This window comes from Tachysurus vachellii, chromosome 26 (genome assembly GCF_030014155.1).
Source record: "Tachysurus vachellii isolate PV-2020 chromosome 26, HZAU_Pvac_v1, whole genome shotgun sequence".
Taxonomy (NCBI): Eukaryota; Metazoa; Chordata; class Actinopteri; order Siluriformes; family Bagridae; genus Tachysurus; species Tachysurus vachellii.
In genome coordinates this window covers 10,120,660-10,141,943 of record NC_083485.1, presented here as the reverse complement: position 1 = coordinate 10,141,943, position 21,284 = coordinate 10,120,660, and the positions used below count along the sequence as shown (strand labels likewise).

At 38.9% G+C, this 21,284-nt stretch overlaps 1 protein-coding gene across 1 annotated transcript in view; it reads right to left on the bottom strand.

Annotated features, from left to right (window-relative positions):
* Positions 1-21,284, bottom strand: part of si:dkey-220k22.1 (multiple epidermal growth factor-like domains protein 9) — an 84,086-nt gene that overhangs the window by 22,100 nt on the left and 40,702 nt on the right. The window contains exon 3 of the mRNA XM_060862901.1: positions 3,339-3,478. Within this exon, the coding sequence (XP_060718884.1) occupies positions 3,339-3,478 (140 nt within the window). The remainder of the gene's footprint in view (positions 1-3,338; positions 3,479-21,284) is intronic.

The following is a 21,284-nucleotide window of genomic DNA, read 5'->3' as shown; positions in this document are numbered from 1 at the left end:
TCCTCCTGATTACGGTCTATGGTGCAAATTCTCCAGATTTTAAACCCTTGCTGAAGTAGCACTGTTACTAGGTTGGAAAAAACAAAACAGATTTGAAGAATAAGAATTTAAAGAATAATATGGCTGACATATGTGCACTAAACCAGCACAAGAGAGGACAAGACGTCTGGGTGAAGATGTAGACATGAACAATATAAAATGCTTTATAGTGTGCATAAAAGACATTGCGTCTTTTGTTTACATAAGAATTGAATTAAAATAAAATTAGTCCTGAATATGCCTTCGTGAAATCAATGTGCAAGCATGCAATGATCTGCATTTTTACATTTATTTTTTTTTTTGTCAGAACCTTTAAAAAGTGTATGAGGCTCTACAGAGGAAAACATTTGCTTTTCCTGCCACACTGAGAATTCAATTAAGTTGGACAGACCCTCACAGCAGGCTGTTCTCTATGAGGAACTCATTATAAAGATGCTGAAAAATAACACTATTCATCATCCGTCACTGACTTCAAAACTACAGAATGCTACATGTGTGCTTCACGTGTACACGATATTGCTAAAAACATTACATCTGCATTAAGCAGTTAGCAAACAGGCGACCTGATTCAAACATTCACCCAAAACGATTTACTAGCTCACATAAAACCTCTTGAAGTGCAGCATTGTGTTGCAAAACAGCTGAGAGGCAAACGGCACAAAATTAGGCTTCATCTAAGTCGCACTACAATAAATCGACTCATAAACTTCCATCATACACCGTCATGAGGGAATGATTTTGGCAGAGTCTTCAGCAATCTGCAGCAAATGTCAAAGAAATGTAGTGGTATAGATGAATTCATTTGTTACTCTTGATTGCAGTCAGGTGAAATTAGCACAATCTGTGTAATATATGACTGCAGCTGCTCAGAGAGAGCTGCCAGCCTGGGTGAGGAAAGAGGGAGAGGGAGAGAGAGAGAGAGAGAGAGAGAGAGAGAGGGAGAGGGAGAGGGAGAGGGAGAGGGAGAGAGAGAGAGAGAAGGAGTGGGGGTGTTGTTGTGCAGAAGGTATTATAACGGAACACCTTGAGAGAAATATTTTAACAGCACAGAGTCCTATAGTACATAAAGGTTGGACGACATGGTGGTTATTAGAAAGAACTACTGCTTTGATAAAAATGACTCAAAGAAAGTTTCAACAAAAAGCTTTTTTACTGACCATTTTACTGAAACCCACCAAATAAAACCATTTATTGGTAAACAGTCAGGTCCAGAACAACTTGGACAGTGATGTGATTTTCCATTATTTTTCCTCTGCACACCAGAGCCATGAATTTGAAACAAAGCAACTTTCGGCTTTAATTCTAGAGTTGCGTCTCTAGTACACTGCCTTAACCATTTAGGAATTACAGCCTTTTTTTGCACAGGCTAAAAAGTTGGACAAACTAACAATTGTAAATATAAGGATTATTAAGTCCATGGACATCACCAAAAGCTGGGCTTCCTCCCCTGAGATGCTTGGTGTGGTCTTTACTGTAACAGTTGCTGCTTTTTTGTGGGACTTTATGCCTTCAGTTTCACCTTCAGTAAGGGAACTGGGCTTCTTTTGCTGGATATTTTCAGTTCTTAAGCATGTGACTAAATCTGAGCAGAAAGTTTCTCTCTATATAGAATTCATCCTGTGCCTGCTATCAGAAGCCACATCATCAATAAACACCAGTGACCCAGTTCCTTTGGCATCTATACGGTACACGCCCCTGCCGTAATACTGCCTTCACCGTGTTTGACAGAGAATGCGGTACACTTTGGATCATGAGCCCTTTTTTCCTTCTCCATATTCTTCTTTTCCCGTTATTCCCAGAAACCTGAACATTTGTGAACTAAATATATGCAATATAAAAGTTAGAATCATATATATATACACACACACACACACACACACACATATACATATATATAATATAATTAAAGTTATAATCATCAGCAATAGCAAGAGCTTGTGATTCCCTTCAATCTGTAACTGCTTTTATTCATGCATTCTGTTTCGTAAGTTTGCCGATTTCCACTCACTACTTAGTTCTATCCTATCGCATGTCTCCTAACAGCCATGAAGGTGAGTGCTAACACATGTGCAGCTCCACCACCACATCTTGCTGCACAAGATGCAATTCAAATCACTCTAATCAACAGGGAAGATGGTAACAGCTTCCATCTCTCGCACCCAGTCAGCAGGGACAATTTAGCTCTATTGAACTGCCTCTGGCTGAGGGATCGTTGAGATTCAAACACACAATTAACAAATAATAGGATGAATGCTTTTCTGTTGAACCACTCAAAAAGGCTAACAATTCTTTATTTCAAGCTCTGCAAAATGCCCTTCAAACGTCCTTATTAAACAGAAGGCATAAGGGTATAAGTCCTGCAACATTCGGCTTCTGAAACGAGTTGGATGCCTTTCAACCCTGCATGACTTTAAATAAATTTGTTTTCCTCACTGAACTGCAGACTGTGATTTCGGTCATGTGTAAAATGTAAATGGTAAGTGTTCTATTTTACGGTAAATACACTTTCCATCATCATTTAAAATTTCACCAAGTTAGTTTACACAAATATTTAAAAAAAAAAAAAAAAAAAAAGCCAACTAAACTTTGTTCTCTATATATACACCGATCAGGCATAACATTATGACCACTGACCGGTGAAGTGAAGAACACTGATAATCTCTTCATCATGCACGTTTTAGCCGGTGCATATTAGGCAGAAAGTAAACATTTTGTCCCCAAGGTTTATGTGTTAGAAGCAGGAAATATGGGCAAGTGTAAGGATTCGAGTGAGTTCTACTAGGGCCAAATTGTAATGGCTAGACAATTGGGTGTTCCATGTATATCCTTTCATGGAAATGGCATTCCCTGATGGCTGAGGCCTCTATTAGCAGGATAATGCGCCCTGCCACAAAGCAAAAATGGTTCAGGAATAGATTGAGGAGCACAACAAGTTTGATGTATTGACTTGGCCTCCAAATTGCTTAGATCTCAATCCAATCGAGCATCTGTGGGATGTGCTGAACAAACAAGTCTGATCCATGGAGGCCCTACTTTGCAACTTACAGGACTTTAAAGGATCTGCTGCTAAACTCTTGGTGCCAGATACAACAGCACACTTCCATGGGTCTAGTAGAGTCCATGCCTCGACAGGACAGGGCTGTTTCGGCAGCAAAACGGGGACCAACACAATATTAGGAAGGTGGTCATAATTATGTTATGCCTGATCAGTATAGGTACTCCAGGTACACTTTTGCTCATAGTTGTTCAGAGTTTGAAGAAAAAAAAAATGTGTCTACAGTATGTGTGAATATTCTCACCTGATAGTTTGTTGCAGGTGTTGGAGTGATTGTTACATTGGCATGCTTGGCACCCTGCGCTGCTGAAGTTAAAGAAGCCTGGAAGGCAGTCGTCACACTTGTCGCCGTACACTCCCGTTTTACACTCACACACTCCAGAGCTGAGAAATACAAAAATGAAACAGAAAATTTGGGCTATTAATACAAAACACAAGACGTTTGCTATTGAAAAAGTACCATATGGCCTGAATTCATCTCCTACACATGATTAACTAGGATGATGGAGTTACACTGGTGAGGGTCTAGCACATCAGACTCAGAGAAGACGGCCCACTGCCTCGTTTCAGTCAGAAAAGTACAGGTCAAATCACAACTGCAGTATGTTGCCCATAACAAGGAAATCGGACATAAAATCTGAGGTGATGCAGATATTGTGGAACAAATATTCCTAAAACTTCTCAAATGTGAAATAAGGTGAATTTCCCCTTTAAAGGTTAGGACTTGAGAAATAAATCTTAAATCAGTTATTACTTCTAATGTGAATTTATTTATAAAAATCCTTATCTTTAACTTGTCTTGTTATTGTGACAAGTAAGAGGCGTTCGATTCTTTAGGTTTCTGGAGGAAAAAAGTCAATAGAGTAAAAATATTTCACCAAGACAAGAGTGTTTTTGATTTTTTTTTATAATTAAATATATATATATATATATATATATATATATTGATAGAGAGTCTACCAACGGTCTCCCCAAATAAGTCAGCTCTGCTAATGAGGTGCACACTTTAAAACACAGACACAGACACACACAGTCAAAGCCAAGACAGCAAAAGCTTTATTTAGCTTTCAGGCTCAAAAAAAAAAAAAAAAAAAAGGCTGGACGTTTTACCCTGAGCTGTCAAACTGAATGCTCTCTAAATCCCCAGACAATTTTAGTTGAACTTTTACTCGCTTCAGACCTGGCTGTAGTTAGTCTATTGCACTGATCTGGGATCACTCACTCACTCACTCATTTTCTACCGCTTATCCGAACTACCTCGGGTCACGGGGAGCCTGTGCCTATCTCAGGCGTCATCGGGCATCAAGGCAGGATACACACTGGACGGAGTGCCAACCCATCGCAGGGCACACACACACTCTCATTCACTCACACAATCACACACTACGGACAATTTTTCCAGAGATGCCAATCAACCTACCATGCATGTCTTTGGACCGGGGGAGGAAACCGGAGTACCCGGAGGAAACCCCCGAGGCACGGGGAGAACATGCAAACTCCACACACACAAGGTGGAGGCGGGAATCGAACCCCCAACCATGGAGGTGTGAGGCGAACGTGCTAACCACTAAGCCACCGTGCGCCCCTCTGATCTGGGATCAGTTTCACATTTTTCCCCCTGCAGCAGTTAAGACTGCTCCAAGGGACGCATGTAAATGCAAACAGCTTACCAGTTAGCCCTTTCACTTTAAGAACATCAAACAGCCATGACTTGAAAAAGAAACCCCATTTTCTCTCTCTGGCGGCTTGATTTTTTCCCCCTTTCTCCTAACAAGAAAAGCCGCTTTCATCTTGCTCGGAGTGTGGGAAGAGCATGGGAAAAATTCAGGTCTTGTTCCTGAACCTGAACATCTGTCACTGATAATGCTCTACGCTCAGAGTCACACGAGGAAGCGTTATATCACAGCCAGGTTTCTTTGGGAGGATAGTCATCCAGTCTCTAGAAGATTTTTTTCCCCGACACTTTGTACTGTCTGCAAATAAAAAAGCAATACAGACTTTGATATTTTCTTTCTGAAGTCTTGATCTGGCCCAGAGGATGTTGCACCACAGTATTAAACATGCATTACACAATGAGTTTAGAGTGGGCTTGATTTCTATGGGGGGAAACACTAAACATCTTGTTGAGTGTGCATCTAAAATTACACCAAGGAATATACAGAAATCAGTCTTTATCATGGAAGCCATTGCACTCCGTCTAAAAGCTTTTATGAGTTTCTCGGTAGGGCCACTTAGTAATAACGATAGACTGGTGAAAGGTAGCTTTGCTTCCAAACCAATAGTTTACATTCTATTAAAAACTAGTTCGGTTTAAAATTATTTGAATAATAGTTGCTCTTACATGCTCTGTAAGCAATGTGTTTTCGCTCCAATCCGTTATCATTTCTACAGTAACAGGGATTTGTGTACAGGACTTTTACATTTTTTAGCCATTTATTTGGAAAATATAATGCAAAAGAAATCTCTTATTTAAGAATAGTGGTCACGTGAAGTCATTAATTATCACACAGTTGTTTGAGTCCTTTTTAAAACCTAATGATAACTGAAATCACCTAAACAACCCTGATCAAAAGTTTATTTATCCTTTGGTCACATTATAAACACACCGGTTGACACACAAAGGTTTAAATGGCTGTTAAAGGGAAGCTTCCACACCTGTGACTCATTGTTATTGTAATTAGTGTCTGTGCATAAATAATCAGGGAGTTTCTCGGCTCATGAGGTGATGCACTGACTTGGCTGCATACTGCACTATGGGGAAGACAAAAGAACTGCCAATGAACCTGCATGATAAGGTAGTTAAACTTTATAAAGCAGGAAAAAATGCCAGTCAGTGCTGTTCAAACTCTGATAAAAAGGTGGAAAGAGGTTAAGAGGTTCTGTTGATACTAAGCCACTGTCATTTAGACCAAGACACACTACTCCCACAAACAACATCAGAATAATACAGGCTAGAAAAAAGTGGTGATGTTTCAAGGAGCACAATACGGACGTTTGAACACAAATGACCTGCATGGTCGAGTTGTCCAGAGAAAGCCGTTACGGCGCCTGTGCCATAAAATGGCAACCCTCAGTACGCCAGACAGCACCTAGACAAGCCTCACAGTTTCTGAAGTCATTTCGAGAGATGAGACCAAAATTGAACGCTATAATCACAACATAAACTTTGTTTGGAGAGGAGTCAACAAGGCCTATGGTGAAACGTAAAAATTGTATAGTAATATATTGAATAGTAAAAATTGATGGCAGGATGAATGCAGCATGTTATCAGAAAATCCGAGCAGCCAATTTTCATTCTACAGCACGAACGCTGCACGTGGGACGATCTCGGATGATTCAAAGCACAAGGCAAGGTTGACCCTCCAATGGCTACAGCGGAAAAAGCTGAAGGTTCACAGTCTCCTGACCTCGATATCATTGAGCCACTTTGGGGAGATCTCAAACGTGCAGTTTGTGCAAGACAACCAAAACATTTACAGGAAACGGAGGCATTTTGTAAAGAAGAATAGCCATCTATACCAACTGAGAGAATTAAAGACCTCATGAAGAATTATTACAAAAGACTGCATGCCATCATTCATGCTAAAGAGGGCAATACATGATATTAAGAACTATAAACATGCAAACTTTTGGACAGGGATTATTAAAAGGGTTTGATTTTACATTCGATTTGATTTCATTCTGTTACATATGCCTTACATATTAACTTGAGTCCTATGAGAAATAACATTTGTTTTGCCTTCTCACTCAGGTTGTCTTTAAAAAAAAAAATGGTACACATGGTAACGTTTGTGGGAAGGACAAAACAACTTGCTAAAGTTTATAGCAGCTGTAAAGTAAGCCATAGCAAGAACTAACTTCTCATAAATGTTCCACAAGATTCAATACAACACATTATACAGTTAAAACTCACAATTTGTTTAAGTTAAAACTGTTGTCAAACTGCTGTGTGGAATAAAACACTTTAGGGTGTTCTGTTATAGGAAAATAATAGACTTTAGGCATCACGGCACTCTGTTGTACTTTCATTCTTTTGTAGGTTTTTAAAATGTAAAAAAATTTTGGCAGAGTTTGGCAGAGAAACAATGTTCGGAATATTTCTACCTAAACGGTCCTTAATGACATGTCAATGGAAAGAAGAAGAAAAGAACAGATCTGATCCTAGAGCCGAAAGCAAACCTATGATTACCGTAAGACACTTCAGTTATTAGAAGCAGAAGCAGAACATTGTAGTAGTTTCTCTACAAGACTAAGAGGCTCATAAAACTGTGCAACATCTGCAATTATTTCTCTCGCTCACACACACAAATAACTTTAATATAGTTCCCTCTAATGCACCTCCTGTAACCCTCCACCCCCACTGGGTCCAATCATAACCGTGCGTTCCCAAAACCCCCTATAATTGGCCTACCTACTGTTTTGCTGAATAAGTTTGATCTTTTCTCTCTGATTATAACCTTGAGACTAAGAAAAAACATTCAAAAACACAAAGGAGAAAATTAACCACAGAGCAAGATGAAATGCACAGCGGCTCCTGAACTCGTCAGTAACATCTTCATTTAAACGTGTACACATGCAAAATTACTTCCTGTGCTTAGAGAATATTAACAAAAATAAATAAATTAATAAATAAAAATAAAATAAAAAGGAAAGAAAACAACAAACAACTTAGTTTATTTAAGATTAGCAGTTTGGGAAAGAATATAACTGATTACTGCATGTGGCACAATTCTGCCTTTTTTTTTTTTTTTTTTACACAGAAAAACGTGACAGGAAGAAATTCTAATGGAAATACATATCACATGATAGGGCTGTTAGTTTCATTTTCAAAACAGCATCTGAATATTAATGGTTTTAATGATTTTGTATTGAACTGAACTCATTTTAAAATAAAAAAACAACGTTAAAATCCAATTTTGTTCTTTTGTATTCGGACGTATACATTTTTTCCCACTGCTCTGGTATCCAATCAACTATTTTCTGTGTTTTTTTTCTCCACAGTATCAGATTAGTGCCATCACTAATAGAAATAAAAAACCCAGATGCATCACCGTGAATAAACAATGACTTTATAATCACACTGTGGCACCGCGAATCAACATCAAATCAGTCGGTTGAGATTCTTATCTCTATATAATAACTACGCTATCGGCTTATAAGCCTCTAATCGTTTGAACAGTTAATCTGCTGTATTTTTAAGACTACATAAATCCTGTGTAAAAAGCTTTAAAAGTATGAAATTCATCTTTCTGAACTGATGCCAAAGAGTCTAAGAAAGCTGCCTTCCTGCTCGAGGCTGGCTTCTGTTCCACAGCTGATGACTGACACTATAATCCTCCACAGCATCAATCTGAAGCTTTGAAGCATCACTGCGTGGTCTCGCGGTCAGAAGAAATATATTAAGACACAGATACAGAGAAGGGGAGGGGGACAAAGATGGCTGTGGTTCATAATTTGTATAAAGTGTATACACAGAGAGAAACAGATCCCAGCATGTAAAGAAGCCAAGAAGCTTTGTGTGAATCAGTGTTCGTCTATAAAGAACTTTTTTCCGGCTCGATAATCTGCTTCACTGCTTAAACGGTATTCTCAGTGTTACGTAACACTGTAATGGCAAAACAAAACACTTCCAGTGATTAAACACCATAACACTCAGATACCGTGTGCCTCTTAGTATACACAGTTTGACAAAGCTCTGGATAAGCGACACACAAACATGACTGAATGGAAACAGCAGTCTCTTTTTAATTTGTTATATTTGTGATCAAATTTTGTTTCACAGTGGTGCTTCATGTTAACACTTTTGACTAGAAACATGGGGAAGAATACACAAAATACTTCTCTATTGTTTACAAATTGTATCAGAGAGATTACATAAAAGGAAATCGTATGAAAATCTGGGCTAATGTCTGCAGCCCTGTAGCTCGTCTCTGTTCTGGTCAGCTGCCTTCAGTAAATTTGCACAATTGCATGTAATTGCCCACAACAGGTAGCAATGTTTCACAGTTAAAACTGTGAGTCACTGAACTGCAGCTTCAACTACAGCATATTTTCCAACTAATATGTTGCTGGATCTGCATTCAGACTGTGAAGACCCCTAAAATAATGCTCCCTTTAGTCACTACTGTTGATATTATACCTAAATTATAATTGTATATAACTGTAAATTAATCGCTCACTCTGGTTTATACTGGTTTATGTGTATTATCTGCACATACACTGTATATTTCTTGGTAAATGTTGTACATACAGTAACATTGCATATTCTATTTTTACACATACTGTACTGTCTATACAACTTGCACAGATACCCATTTTATTTGATTGTTGTACATATATTTACATATTTAATTACACTTGCTCCATTTTTTACTATTTGCACTTCGGGTAGATTTTAAACAGCATTTTGTTGCAATGTACCTGTACTATGCAATGACAAAGATCCATCCATCCACCCATCCATCCATACATCCATACTATGCAATGACAAAGATTCACCCATCCATCCATCTATCTATACTATGCAATGACAAAGATCCTTCCATCCATCCATCCATACTATGCAATGACAAAGATCCACCCATCCATCCACCCACCCATCCATCCATCCATCCATCCATAGTATGCAATGACAAAGATCCACCCATCCATCCATCCATCCATGCATCCATCCATACTATGCAATGACAAAGATCTACCCATCCATCCATACTATGCAATGACAAAGATCCACCATCCATCCATCCATCCTATGCAATGACAAAGATCTACCCATCCATCCATACTATGCAATGACAAAGATCCACCATCCATCCATCCATCCATCCATCCATCCATCCATAGTATGCAATGACAAAGATCCACCCATCCATCCATCCATCCATGCATCCATCCATACTATGCAATGACAAAGATCTACCCATCCATCCATACTATGCAATGACAAAGATCCACCATCCATCCATCCATCCATCCATCCTATGCAATGACAAAGATCTACCCATCCATCCATACTATGCAATGACAAAGATCCACCATCCATCCATCCATCCATCCATACTATGCAATGACAAAGATCTACCCATCCATCCATACTATGCAATGACAAAGATCCACCATCCATCCATCCATCCATCCATACTATGCAATGACAAAGATCCACCCATCCATCCATCCATCCATCCATCCATACTATGCAATGACAAAGATCCATCCATCCATCTATCTATCCATCTATCCATCCATCTATACTATGCAATGACAAAGGAGAGAGGGAAAAAAACAAAACAAACAAACAAACAAAAAAAACAACTAAAAATGTAATCAAAAAATACTTTTCTCTGGACAGGAATAATTAATTAATAGCATCATGTTTACGTGTATATATATTTATTCAGCTCAGTATGCTGTGGTCAGTATTTCCAATGTCACAAAGTTCACAATAATACATCACTCAGTTTTACTCACACACCTCATATTCGTAACTCTCATGCAAACTCTGAATAACACAAAAAAATATATTATAGTTGTGTTCAATCTCAATCCAAGTGTAGAAATACAGAAATTAAAACTTGATCTAACAATGGATATGAAAGCTTAACTCACGATATATCATGGAAACTTTTACACATGAAAGGATGAAAAGAACCAAATGAGCCATGGCAGACAGAGTGGAAAAAACACACACAAGGCCAGAAGGGAGACAAAACACAGCATTACTGTAGACATCACTGACACTGTGATATTATCCAGCTCGGTTATCCAAAAGACTTAAATGATTTGATCTAAAAACTCTTAAGCTTACCACACTACCCCACAAAAAGCCCTGCGGAGGCATGTTTCCGTGGCAACAACCCCGAGAAATGCTAGCGTCCACGATCAGAGGGCCTCAGAGTGAAAGTCTGATGTAATCACAACAACATAAAAAAAGGAAAACGAGGAATGCCACATGAGTCAGAGCTGAAGCACCTTTTGCTCAAACAGAGACAAAATCGCTGTAAAATTGTGGTGCCTCCTCTTCAAAAATGACAAAGTACTTCACTGCCTCGAACGCCTTCACAATAATGAGCACATCTGCAAAAATGGATCCAGTGTCTCGAAAAACAATTAGGCATAATTAGTGGATAAAGACTGCTGATTGGTCTTACTGCCACCAGAGAAAAAGCTCTCAGAAGTTGGAAAAGGTTAGCTCTGTAAGAAACAGGCCTGCTGTGAGCGCTGAAATTAGGCCATTTTTTGCTTTTACAGCTTTTTGCTGGCGTTTGGGTCTTTTCCAGATCATTAAGAAATAGGCACACGCCCCCTGAGTCTTGCATCCCACACACTCAGTTCCTGGGTATTTCCTAAGCATTTTTATTAGATTTTTTTTACTTGATGTGTAGAACAGGAATGTACATATATTAGAAGTTAAAATGAGTTATGATAGTTACAGATACAGTTATAGAGACAGATATAATGTATAGTAAGTATATAGCAGACTGCAGTGATATTGGTTGGCAAAGCATATTTTTCAGCAAAAAAATTCCTCTGCATTTTAAAATGATTTCCATCACAGGAAGAAATTAAATAAATAAATAAATGAATAGCAAAGCTTCTCCTCCCAGAATCAAATAGTGCCAACAAAATGGCAGTCCATGCCAACCACCTCCTAAGGCCTGATACCCATGGAGAACTCATCTGCTGCGTCCTTATCACCTTCTTAGAGCAAAACCAGCAGGACTGGGATGAAGATCAGGGAGTATGAGCTGCCAGCAGAGGCCCATAGTATAAGCTACCCATGTTTGCACATTAAGTAGGATAATTCGCATCCTTATTATCATGCTGTAATGCTATTATGTTGACTCCGCTGAAAAGATTACATCACTTGAAACATCAGTCCTACAAAACTGAATAATGTTGATTAAACAGTGGAGGTTTGTTAAATACACTGTAATCAGAAAGATCAGACAAATTGGAATTGAGTGGCAAATATCAGCAACACAAATATTAGCTTTATTAACAAACTGTAAAAGTGAAGCAGAAGTGACTGTGTAACTCTCTGCATCAAAGCTTAACACACCAATCAGCCAAAACATTGAAATAACTAACAAGTGAAGTGTTAAAAGGTGAAGCAGAAATAAATCATGGGAAATAGGTTATTTTGACTAAACTGTGATGGCCAGACAGCAGGTTTCGTGGGATGTATCCAGTATGCAGTGGTTGGTACTTACTAAAAGTAGAAGGACAATGACAGCCAGTGAAACTGTGACAGGGACATGAACATCTGTCCAGCTCCTATAATGTGCATGTGAGCTTCACAACTGGAAAATGGAGCAATGGAAGAAAGTAGCCTTGTCTGATGAATCCTGTGGTTTATTGTTTTTGTTTTTTCACCTGTGGAAGAGATGGCACCAGGATGTATTGTGGGATGAAATCGACAGTGTGATACTTTGGGCAATGTTCTGCTGAGAAACCTTGGGTCACCACCACCTACCTAAACATTGCTCTAGATGGCATACACCCCTTCATGGTAACAGTATTCCCTAATGACAGTATTCCCTGATCGTTATAACTCTGAGGACAGAAGATTCAGAGCCAATCCCCTGAGAATCCAGAGGAACAGCACATGGATACATGTCAAACTCACACAGACAGTAGCCAGAGCTTAGGATTGAATCACAAAAGGTAATGCAGCAATGCTGTCTATGATGATTAAAATCCAAAGAAAGTCTCAAGTTGGTTCACTTCACAATCATATAATGTTTTTTCCTATTAAACAAAGATAATGAGAACATCTGGAGATAATGCCTGTGCTCTGTCGTCCTGATCTTAGTTTTCACTGACACAGAAAGTGTTTTAAGTTCAGTGAAAGGTGATTATTACATTTCTGAAAAATGGGGAGATTAATCCACATAGATACAAGAGTCACACAGATGAGACAGTCTTATTCATCTCATAATGCATCAAAGACTGAATAATTACTGGAATCTGCTGAATAATGTAGACAGGTTTGCCTTTAAATGTTTGACATTTGTGTTAAAAATAGCCACGAAAAAATATACAGTGAAAAAAATTGTTTTTTTTTTTTCAAAAACTGTCAAGTGAGCATCGAGCTACATTAGAAGAATATGTCAGTCTGAAAAAAAGAAAGAAAAAAAAAGAAGATAGAAGCTTCAAAAATAGGTGGCTGAAAATGTTTAAAGTGTTGGGTAAGGCAGTGGGCACGATAAACAAAGAAGCTCTGTACTGAGAGCTGAACTGGAAAGAACCAACAGCCCCTCCGTCTACATGCCAGGACTGGTCCGAGTGAATGCAGAGGACTGACCAAGAGAAAAAGAAATGGAAGGAATGAGGGAGGAGAGCAGAAGTGCTAAAAAAAAAAAATGACTCAATTTGCATCTGTATGATCATTCATCCCGAGAGAATTTACAGGACAGTGTTGTATCGGCTGTTGATGACTTAGACTAAAAAATATCATGGTGATAACCAACCGTAAAATAAAATTGATTTATCACAAGAATGTGCTGTTAAGGAAAGAATGAACAATATAAATATCAAACAATCTCTGCAAACCATCAAACCTTAGTTGTTTCGTTCAGTTTGGGACAGTAATGTCATGTTGGAGTAGTGTAACGTTCTTACAACAGTAGCCGATTACACAGACGAAGGGTTTTCAGTGCCGCCGTGTCCCCTGTGCAGAGAAACAGAGGTTGATACAGAAGCTTTTTGTGAAATGCAGCTAATCACAAAAGGTAGAAAAACACTCAAGTGAAGTCTTGATTGGATAAAAATAATAGCTAATTGACCTAATACATGAAAAATACATACATTTTACTTGTTTTATTGTATATTTTATTGTTTTTAAATCAAAGGTTAAATGGTGAGAAAACCAGCTGATTACACAGTGTAAAAACCCCACTGGCCATAAACACTCAGAAATCTGTAATGTATGCAAACTGAAATCACAAGCCATTTATTTTTCAATGCTGAACAAGAATAGACCTTGGAGGGTCACTTGGCTGGGGCTTAAGAGATGCCAACTCTATTGATGGATGAACCTGAGTACACTTGGTAAAGCTTTTTTGGATGCGCAACAAAAAAAGGTGACATTTTTGAACACAATGTCAGATCTCATTACTGCTTCGGGACCACAACGCGAGGCCGTGTACCAACCGAGGGCTTTCAACAGCTCTAGGAAATGAGAGGTTGATTGAGTGCAGTCAAAACAAAACAAAACAAAACAAAGTGTCTAGAGATGAATGTATCCATGTTGCGATGTTATTGATCAGGACTGTAGTTATACTTTTGAGAGCTGAGGAATGGCCTACGTCTCCTATCATAATCTAATTGAAAATAATCCAGACCATGTATAAATCTTATGTATAAATAAATGTATGTGGGGTTTTTTTTTTTTTTTGTGAGAAATTGTTTCGTATTGCCGTTTCCAATTCAGAATTCACAAACCAATCTGATTGTACATAACAAATAAAATACTCTCTAAATGAAGATACCGTATTTTCCGGACTATAAGCCGCAACTTTTTTCCCACGCTTTGAACCTTGCGGCTTAAACAATGACGCGGCTAATATATGGATTTTTCCAAAAAACACATTTGTTTGTGTGACGTGTTCAGTTTTTTGGCGGCATGAAGCTTTCATTAGACCAATGAAATTGCCGAACGGGTTAACTCCGACACCGATGGAGATGACTTCAGTGGTTTCAGTAGACAGGAGGAGGAAGATAGTGACCAATGACTTTCTGGTATGCTACTGTTTACTGCTAATGTTTTATTTTTTGTTACAAGCCGTGTTTCGTTAAAGCCTATTTATTTTTGTGACAAGCCGTGTTTCGTTAAAGCCTGTGTAAAGTTAAAGGTAGGCCAATGAGCAGAAAGGGGCGGGGCTTGTCAATATGCGGCGGAGAGAGTGTTCAGTGAGCATGTGTGACATTAGCAGTAAGCGGTTTTAACATTGACATGGAGGATAAAAACAAATAAAGAAAGCAAAGAAAGGCTTACGATAAGGTAAGAAGTAGGACCCGTGTTAATATAGGATCAGCTTTCCAGCGCTGGAGAGAACTGAAGGAGCAGGAAGTTGGCCTCATATTCACAGATTGGAGTTTCCCGAGTCAATAACTCCTGAGCTAAACGCTGTTACTACACAAATAACACCTCTTTTCTATTGTAGTAATGTAGAGACGCAGCTACAACTGCGTTTTGTGTAGTAACAGTGTTTAGCATTTCTTCGCTTTCTTTGTTTTTATCCACCATGTCAATGTTAAAACCGCTTTCTGCTAATGTCACACATGCGCACTGAACACTCTCTCCGCCGCATATTGACAAGACACGCCCCTTTCTGCTCATTGGCTACACGTTTGTTTTGATTTTTGTTTTGATTTTTAGTTTGTCGTTCCGACTCGGTTTTCTGAAGCATTTCTCAAAAATCGGAGACCCTACCTTTAATTTGTTTCAATGAACCTGTAGGCACCTGCAACTTATAGACATGTGCGGCTTATTTATGTTCAAAATAAGAATTTTTTTAAAATTCAGTGGGTGGGGCTTATATTCAGGTGCGCTCAGTAGTCCGGAAATTACAGTACTCGAAACATTATAAAACCATTTCACATTTTTATACATCTGGAACATTCATGTACTAGCTGAAATTTTTTTTTACTCTGTTGTTTTTTCTCAGTAACACCTCAAACACATGAAACATCTGTTCCCACTGGGTGAAGTAGCAGGAAGCACGTATCATTATAATTGAATAGCAGCAACATCCTTTCAGAGTACCTCCTCCATTAATCGCCTTATCATAAGGACACGGAGAAAAAGGTTTTCTGGTGTCCATGCATGGCAGTGTTTCGGTGTTGATGGAGATGGGTCAGGGTAAAGGTCATGCTTGACAGTGGATGAGTTTGTAGAGATAGGAAGTTCACTGGAGATCTAAAGAACCATCTGGTTCTCAGCATGGACCATGTATGAGGAAAAATGTTTTAGCACAGACAGACGGTCAGTCATCACCGGTAACCTAGACACTGAATCAACTTCATCTGATGGATTTAAATAAAAATGCACTTTTCTCTAACTAGAGTTTTATAACAAATCAATCAGTAAATGAATTTTAAATCTTGGACAACAAAACTACACAATATGCCCAAACGTATGCAGACGCCTGACCATCACATCCATATAAGCGCCTTCCTCTAGTTAAAGGTGGGGTCTCCGTTGGTGCCAATGTTGACATTTGAAATCACCAAAACAAACACGCTCCTAACCCAAATGGGTCCCACCCCTATTTTGATAGCCCCGCCCACACATACACCGGACAAGTATAACAAAGACAAGTATTATGGCGGAACCTGTTGGGGCAGCTGACCGAGGGGATATTTTTTAGCAATAAATGAACTCGATGAGTAATACTATGGTAATACAAATGTGTTTTTGTAGTACTGTGTGTTGTACCGTGAAAGGTTTATCTCCGTTTTACACGGAAGACGTTCAGTTCTCTCCAGCGCTGGACAGCTGATCCTATATTAACACGGGTCCTGCTTCTTGCCTTATTGTAAGCCTTTCTTCACTTTTTCTTTCTTTCTTTTTATCCTCCATGTCAATGTTAAAACCGCTTTCTGCTAATGTCACACATGCTCACTGAACACTCTCTCCGCCCATATTGACAAGACACGCCCCTTTCTGCTCATTGGCTGCACGTTAGTTTTGTTTTTTTTGTTTTGTTTGGCGGCCCAACGCAGATTTCTGAAGCATTTCTCAAACAACGGAGACCCCACCTTTAAAGTTGAAAGCACAGAGTTGAACAGAATGTCACTGTATGCTGCAGCATTATGATTTACCTTGACCAGAACTAACAGGAACAAATCTGTTCCAGCATGGCAATGTCCCTGTGCACAAAGTTAGCTTCATAAAAACATGGACAGAGCTCTGACATTTCACACATGTGGGTATACTAGTGAGATGTCCACATTCTTTTAACCATATAGAAGCCTGATGGAGTCCCTGCATGGCGAGCCTCTTAAAGTTTCAATTTTAATTGGTGCCTGCTTTCAAAAAGCACTGCTCAGTACACGTTAGCGAGCATTAGGCATGCCAAATCATCTATAGAACTGTAATGCAGGAAGGAGAAATAATGTTAGGGTTAGATTGTGGTCAGTGCTATGACAAAAATAAGTGGAAAGGAACTTTTTAAAATGCTCTGGAAAAAAGAAGCGATAATGACGAGGGAACAGCAACAGAACCAAATTAGCAAATGCATTGCGTCATCTGTAGGAAACTCCAAAAAAAGTAATTGTTTTAAAGTGCATCCAGTTTTAGGATAGAAACAGAAAACACAATGAGAGCAAAAGAATATCAGAAGAAAGGCTAATTATTATTAAGGTATTATTGCTATCACCAAAAGGACCTAGGTTACTTTAAAAAAAATAAAAAAGATAGTTGCCTAGATGAAGATTATATTCGTCTACAATCTGTCCACCCCTGATATTTATAAAGTAGAGGTAATTAGATGCAATAATTCTTTAATAGTACCGAGAACATGAAAGCCCCGTGTACTTTCTATAATAAGACAGACGCTCTTTCTTTCTGAGACATTTTTCTGCAGGAATGCGAATAAATTTCTCATCTAGGATTTATTTTAATAGCAATGTATGCCTTGGGGTTCTGCTCTCTGAAGTCAATTTTGTTTAAATGTTTAATTTACCTGAGATTAAAAATCTGGATATTGCTTTGCATAGGTAACGACACAGTAGGGGCAGTGAGCCTGAGGCTGAAGCTGAATTACAGACGAGCTGCTAGAGGAGAGCTTTAGTGTCCCGTGAATGCCCGCCCTGCATACGCAGACATTTATCAGCGGCTGGCCTGCTGATAGGATTAGAAGCTCATTCTGTCAGCCCACGGCTTCTGGAGGCTGGTTACTTCTGAGCAGTCTTGTCACAGCGAGGGGCGGAGGAAGGAAGTCGAACACAGGGGAAAGAGAATTATCCTTGTTTTCGATTGTGGTTCTGAAAGCACTGTTCGTTTAAATAAAAAACGTGGGCGCATCAGCAGGTGGTGTGCTGACTATCAAAACCATGTGTTTACATTTACAGTTTGACGCACATTTCATCCAAAACAGCTGACGTTTGACACGTTTAGAAACCAAGCTTTCTTGAAAAGCTCAGGCTTATGGGTCTAGTTCAAGTGCAGTTCTCTTGCAGCCTTAGGATTTGAACTCATAACTTGCTAATCACTACAGCAGCTGATCATATTAAGCACGGAGTATTCTTTATACCAGAAGCACTTGTTTACACTTTAATGGTGAAGAACTGAATTTCTCGAGTACGCTTCGGTATAAAATATTTATCGTCACAGAAGGCGGACGCTTAAGTGTTCCACGCAGATGATCCCTCAGAGGTGTTCTGTCGTTTTGCTGCCAGTAGTGAATGCATTATGCAAGATTTTGTCTTATATAATGATTTAAACGTGTTTAAAAATGTTTAAGTGTTTAAAATTCCACACAATTTTACACTGCCATGGCATCCAGTGGAATTACTCTAATTATACTTTATTACTAGATCTACTGTACATCTACATGGCCTTGACTGGACCCATGTTTGCTTTTCTGTCACAGTAAATGAAGTGTGTTTCATTCGTGAATGTGAAATAAAACCTAATATTGGATGTTTGACTTGGCTAACATTAGACTAGCCTATACTGTAGTTACTGTATATAGTTAGGGAATAAAAAAATGATTTTTTTGTGTAAGCAAAAACAAAAGAAAAAAAGGAAAGAAAGGAAACACAAGGAGCAAAGATTCAAAGGTGATTAGACGCTATGAATAACACTCAGCACTCAGACACATTCAAACACTTACAGTAGGTGAAGAGTGAAAATGTTGAGCATTTGAAAAGGGTTATGCTGAGTAACATACTGTGGTGGTGGTTTTTTACTGGTTACTGCAAAATCGCACAAAAATTGTGATTATTTTTGGAAATAATATTACACTCTTCCCATTTTCCTTTTATCATTATTATTACTAAAATAACTGCACAAGCCTAGTACATAAAACTACTACTCACTCTCACTCACTCATCTTCTACCGCTTATCCGAACTACCTCGGGTCACAGGGAGCCTGTGCCTATCTCAGGCGTCATCGGGCATCAAGGCAGGATACACCCTGGACGGAGTGCCAACCCATCGAAGGGCACACACACACTCTCACTCACACAATCACACACTACGGACAATTTTCCAGAGATCCCAATCAACCTACCATGCATGTCTTTGGACCGGGGGAGGAAACCGGAATACCCGGAGGAAACCCCCGAGGCACGGGGAGAAACTCCACACTCACACAAGGCGGGAATCGAACCCCCAACCCTGGAGGTGTGAGGCAAACGTGCTAACAACTAAGCCACCGTGCCCCCCATAAAACTACTAATGCCTCTGAAATAAACTTTTCTGTATCTCTATAGTGTAGTGCAGAATGATGAGTGAATCTAATGTGTACACGGTGATCACCCTTTTCTAGTCCTGAAGACTAAATATAACCTGATAAGCCAGAACAACAGAAGTGATGTTTCCCTGAATTATTTTCAGTCAGTTAAAGGTTAGTGACTCCCTGCTTATGTTTCTAAAATAACAGTGCAATGTTCGCTCTGCTTAGGACTGAAAGAAAAAAACGAAACTAGGCCTAAGGTATTAGACACGTTATATTTTCCCTACAACCTTTTTTCATTGCACGTCTGGAGAATGTTCTAGAGCTGCATCTGGAGCAGGTCTCGCTATGGCAGGATTAGAGAACTCTTCTATCCACACACACACACACACAAGTAAAGGACATGTTTTAACTTGTTCAGACTGACAGATGATGACTATGATGAAGCACCTATAAGTGTTCGTTCCTAATTAAATGCTCCAGGACAGATTTAGAGTAAAGCATGTGCATGGCTTCCAAGGCATGTGTAAGTGACATACCGTTCATTTTTACTGACTCGTATAGTGCCTGGTAGGTCGTATACACAGCCGAGGAGAAGGAAGAGGAGGCTGTTGCAAAGATTTGTTTTATTTCAGAAGTAGTTTTTAACAGAGGTTTTATAGGCTACAGTTCTTGCACTAAGCAATGATCACATGCTGCTACACTGATGTAGTGCTGAAGAAACATGATGAACCAATCAGTAGAAGGCTACATAAAAATTCAGGGCTGATGATACAAAATTGTTTTCCTTTTTTTTTCTTGTGAACGTACATTTTAACCCCCAAAGGATATAGCTATAGATTGTTTAAAAAAAATTCACATCAAAAAACAAGTTAAACAAGACATTCAGAGTAAAAAGTGGTTACGTGCATATTATTTTCTGTACCAGGCTTCATACAAGCCTCATTAGCAGATTCACAAAGCATCCTTTATTTCCTTCCAAGCTTAAATGAATACAAGTTTCTCTTCCTTTTTTTTTTTTTTTGCTAAACATGTCAAGCAATAAAACTAACTGCAGATAGGAAGTGGGGAAATTATTAACATGTCAGACCACATTTGCCACATATGGCACAGAATTTGTTACTTCCATGCATCATAACTAACGGTCATAGAATCTTCAAAATAAAAACAAAAACCAAAAAAACCCCGATTCTAGAGATTCCAAGAGGCACAACAAACTGATAATTTGAAGTCTGCAAGATTAAATCCTGATGAAGTTACATGTGTTCGTGTCTGAGAGTCGTAAAAAGCACAAATAACATGTTCACTGTTAGGAGGGATGGCATTCTCTCTCATGTCAATCACAGTGACGCTAGCCAATTGTAGGAAGCTCGTATGTGGAAGAGGTCTGAGAGCACTTCTCTTTCACTGAGATATTTCTGCTGCCTTGTGCTGCAGCAAGATTAGCATGTCCAAAAATAAAAAATAAAAACCATGACGGTGACTTCACAGGTCTCGAATAAAGAACATGCTAGACATCACCTTCCTAACATTTTAAGTAGCTCCTGCTTGATAGGAAAGCAAGCTACTGTAGCAGTTGGGAATTGAGAAATAACCAAGAAGGAAAAAAAAATCCCTGTCAATTCAAAGGATTCTCTGTTGCTGTTGCTGGTGTTGCTTTATCGAAATCGCAACTTCATGTGGATCTGAAAACGATATGTACACGAAAATTAACGGTCGGCTGTTGCTATGTCATATGCTGCTGTGTATTAATCAGCAGTAATAACTGGTACTAAATGAGTGTGTG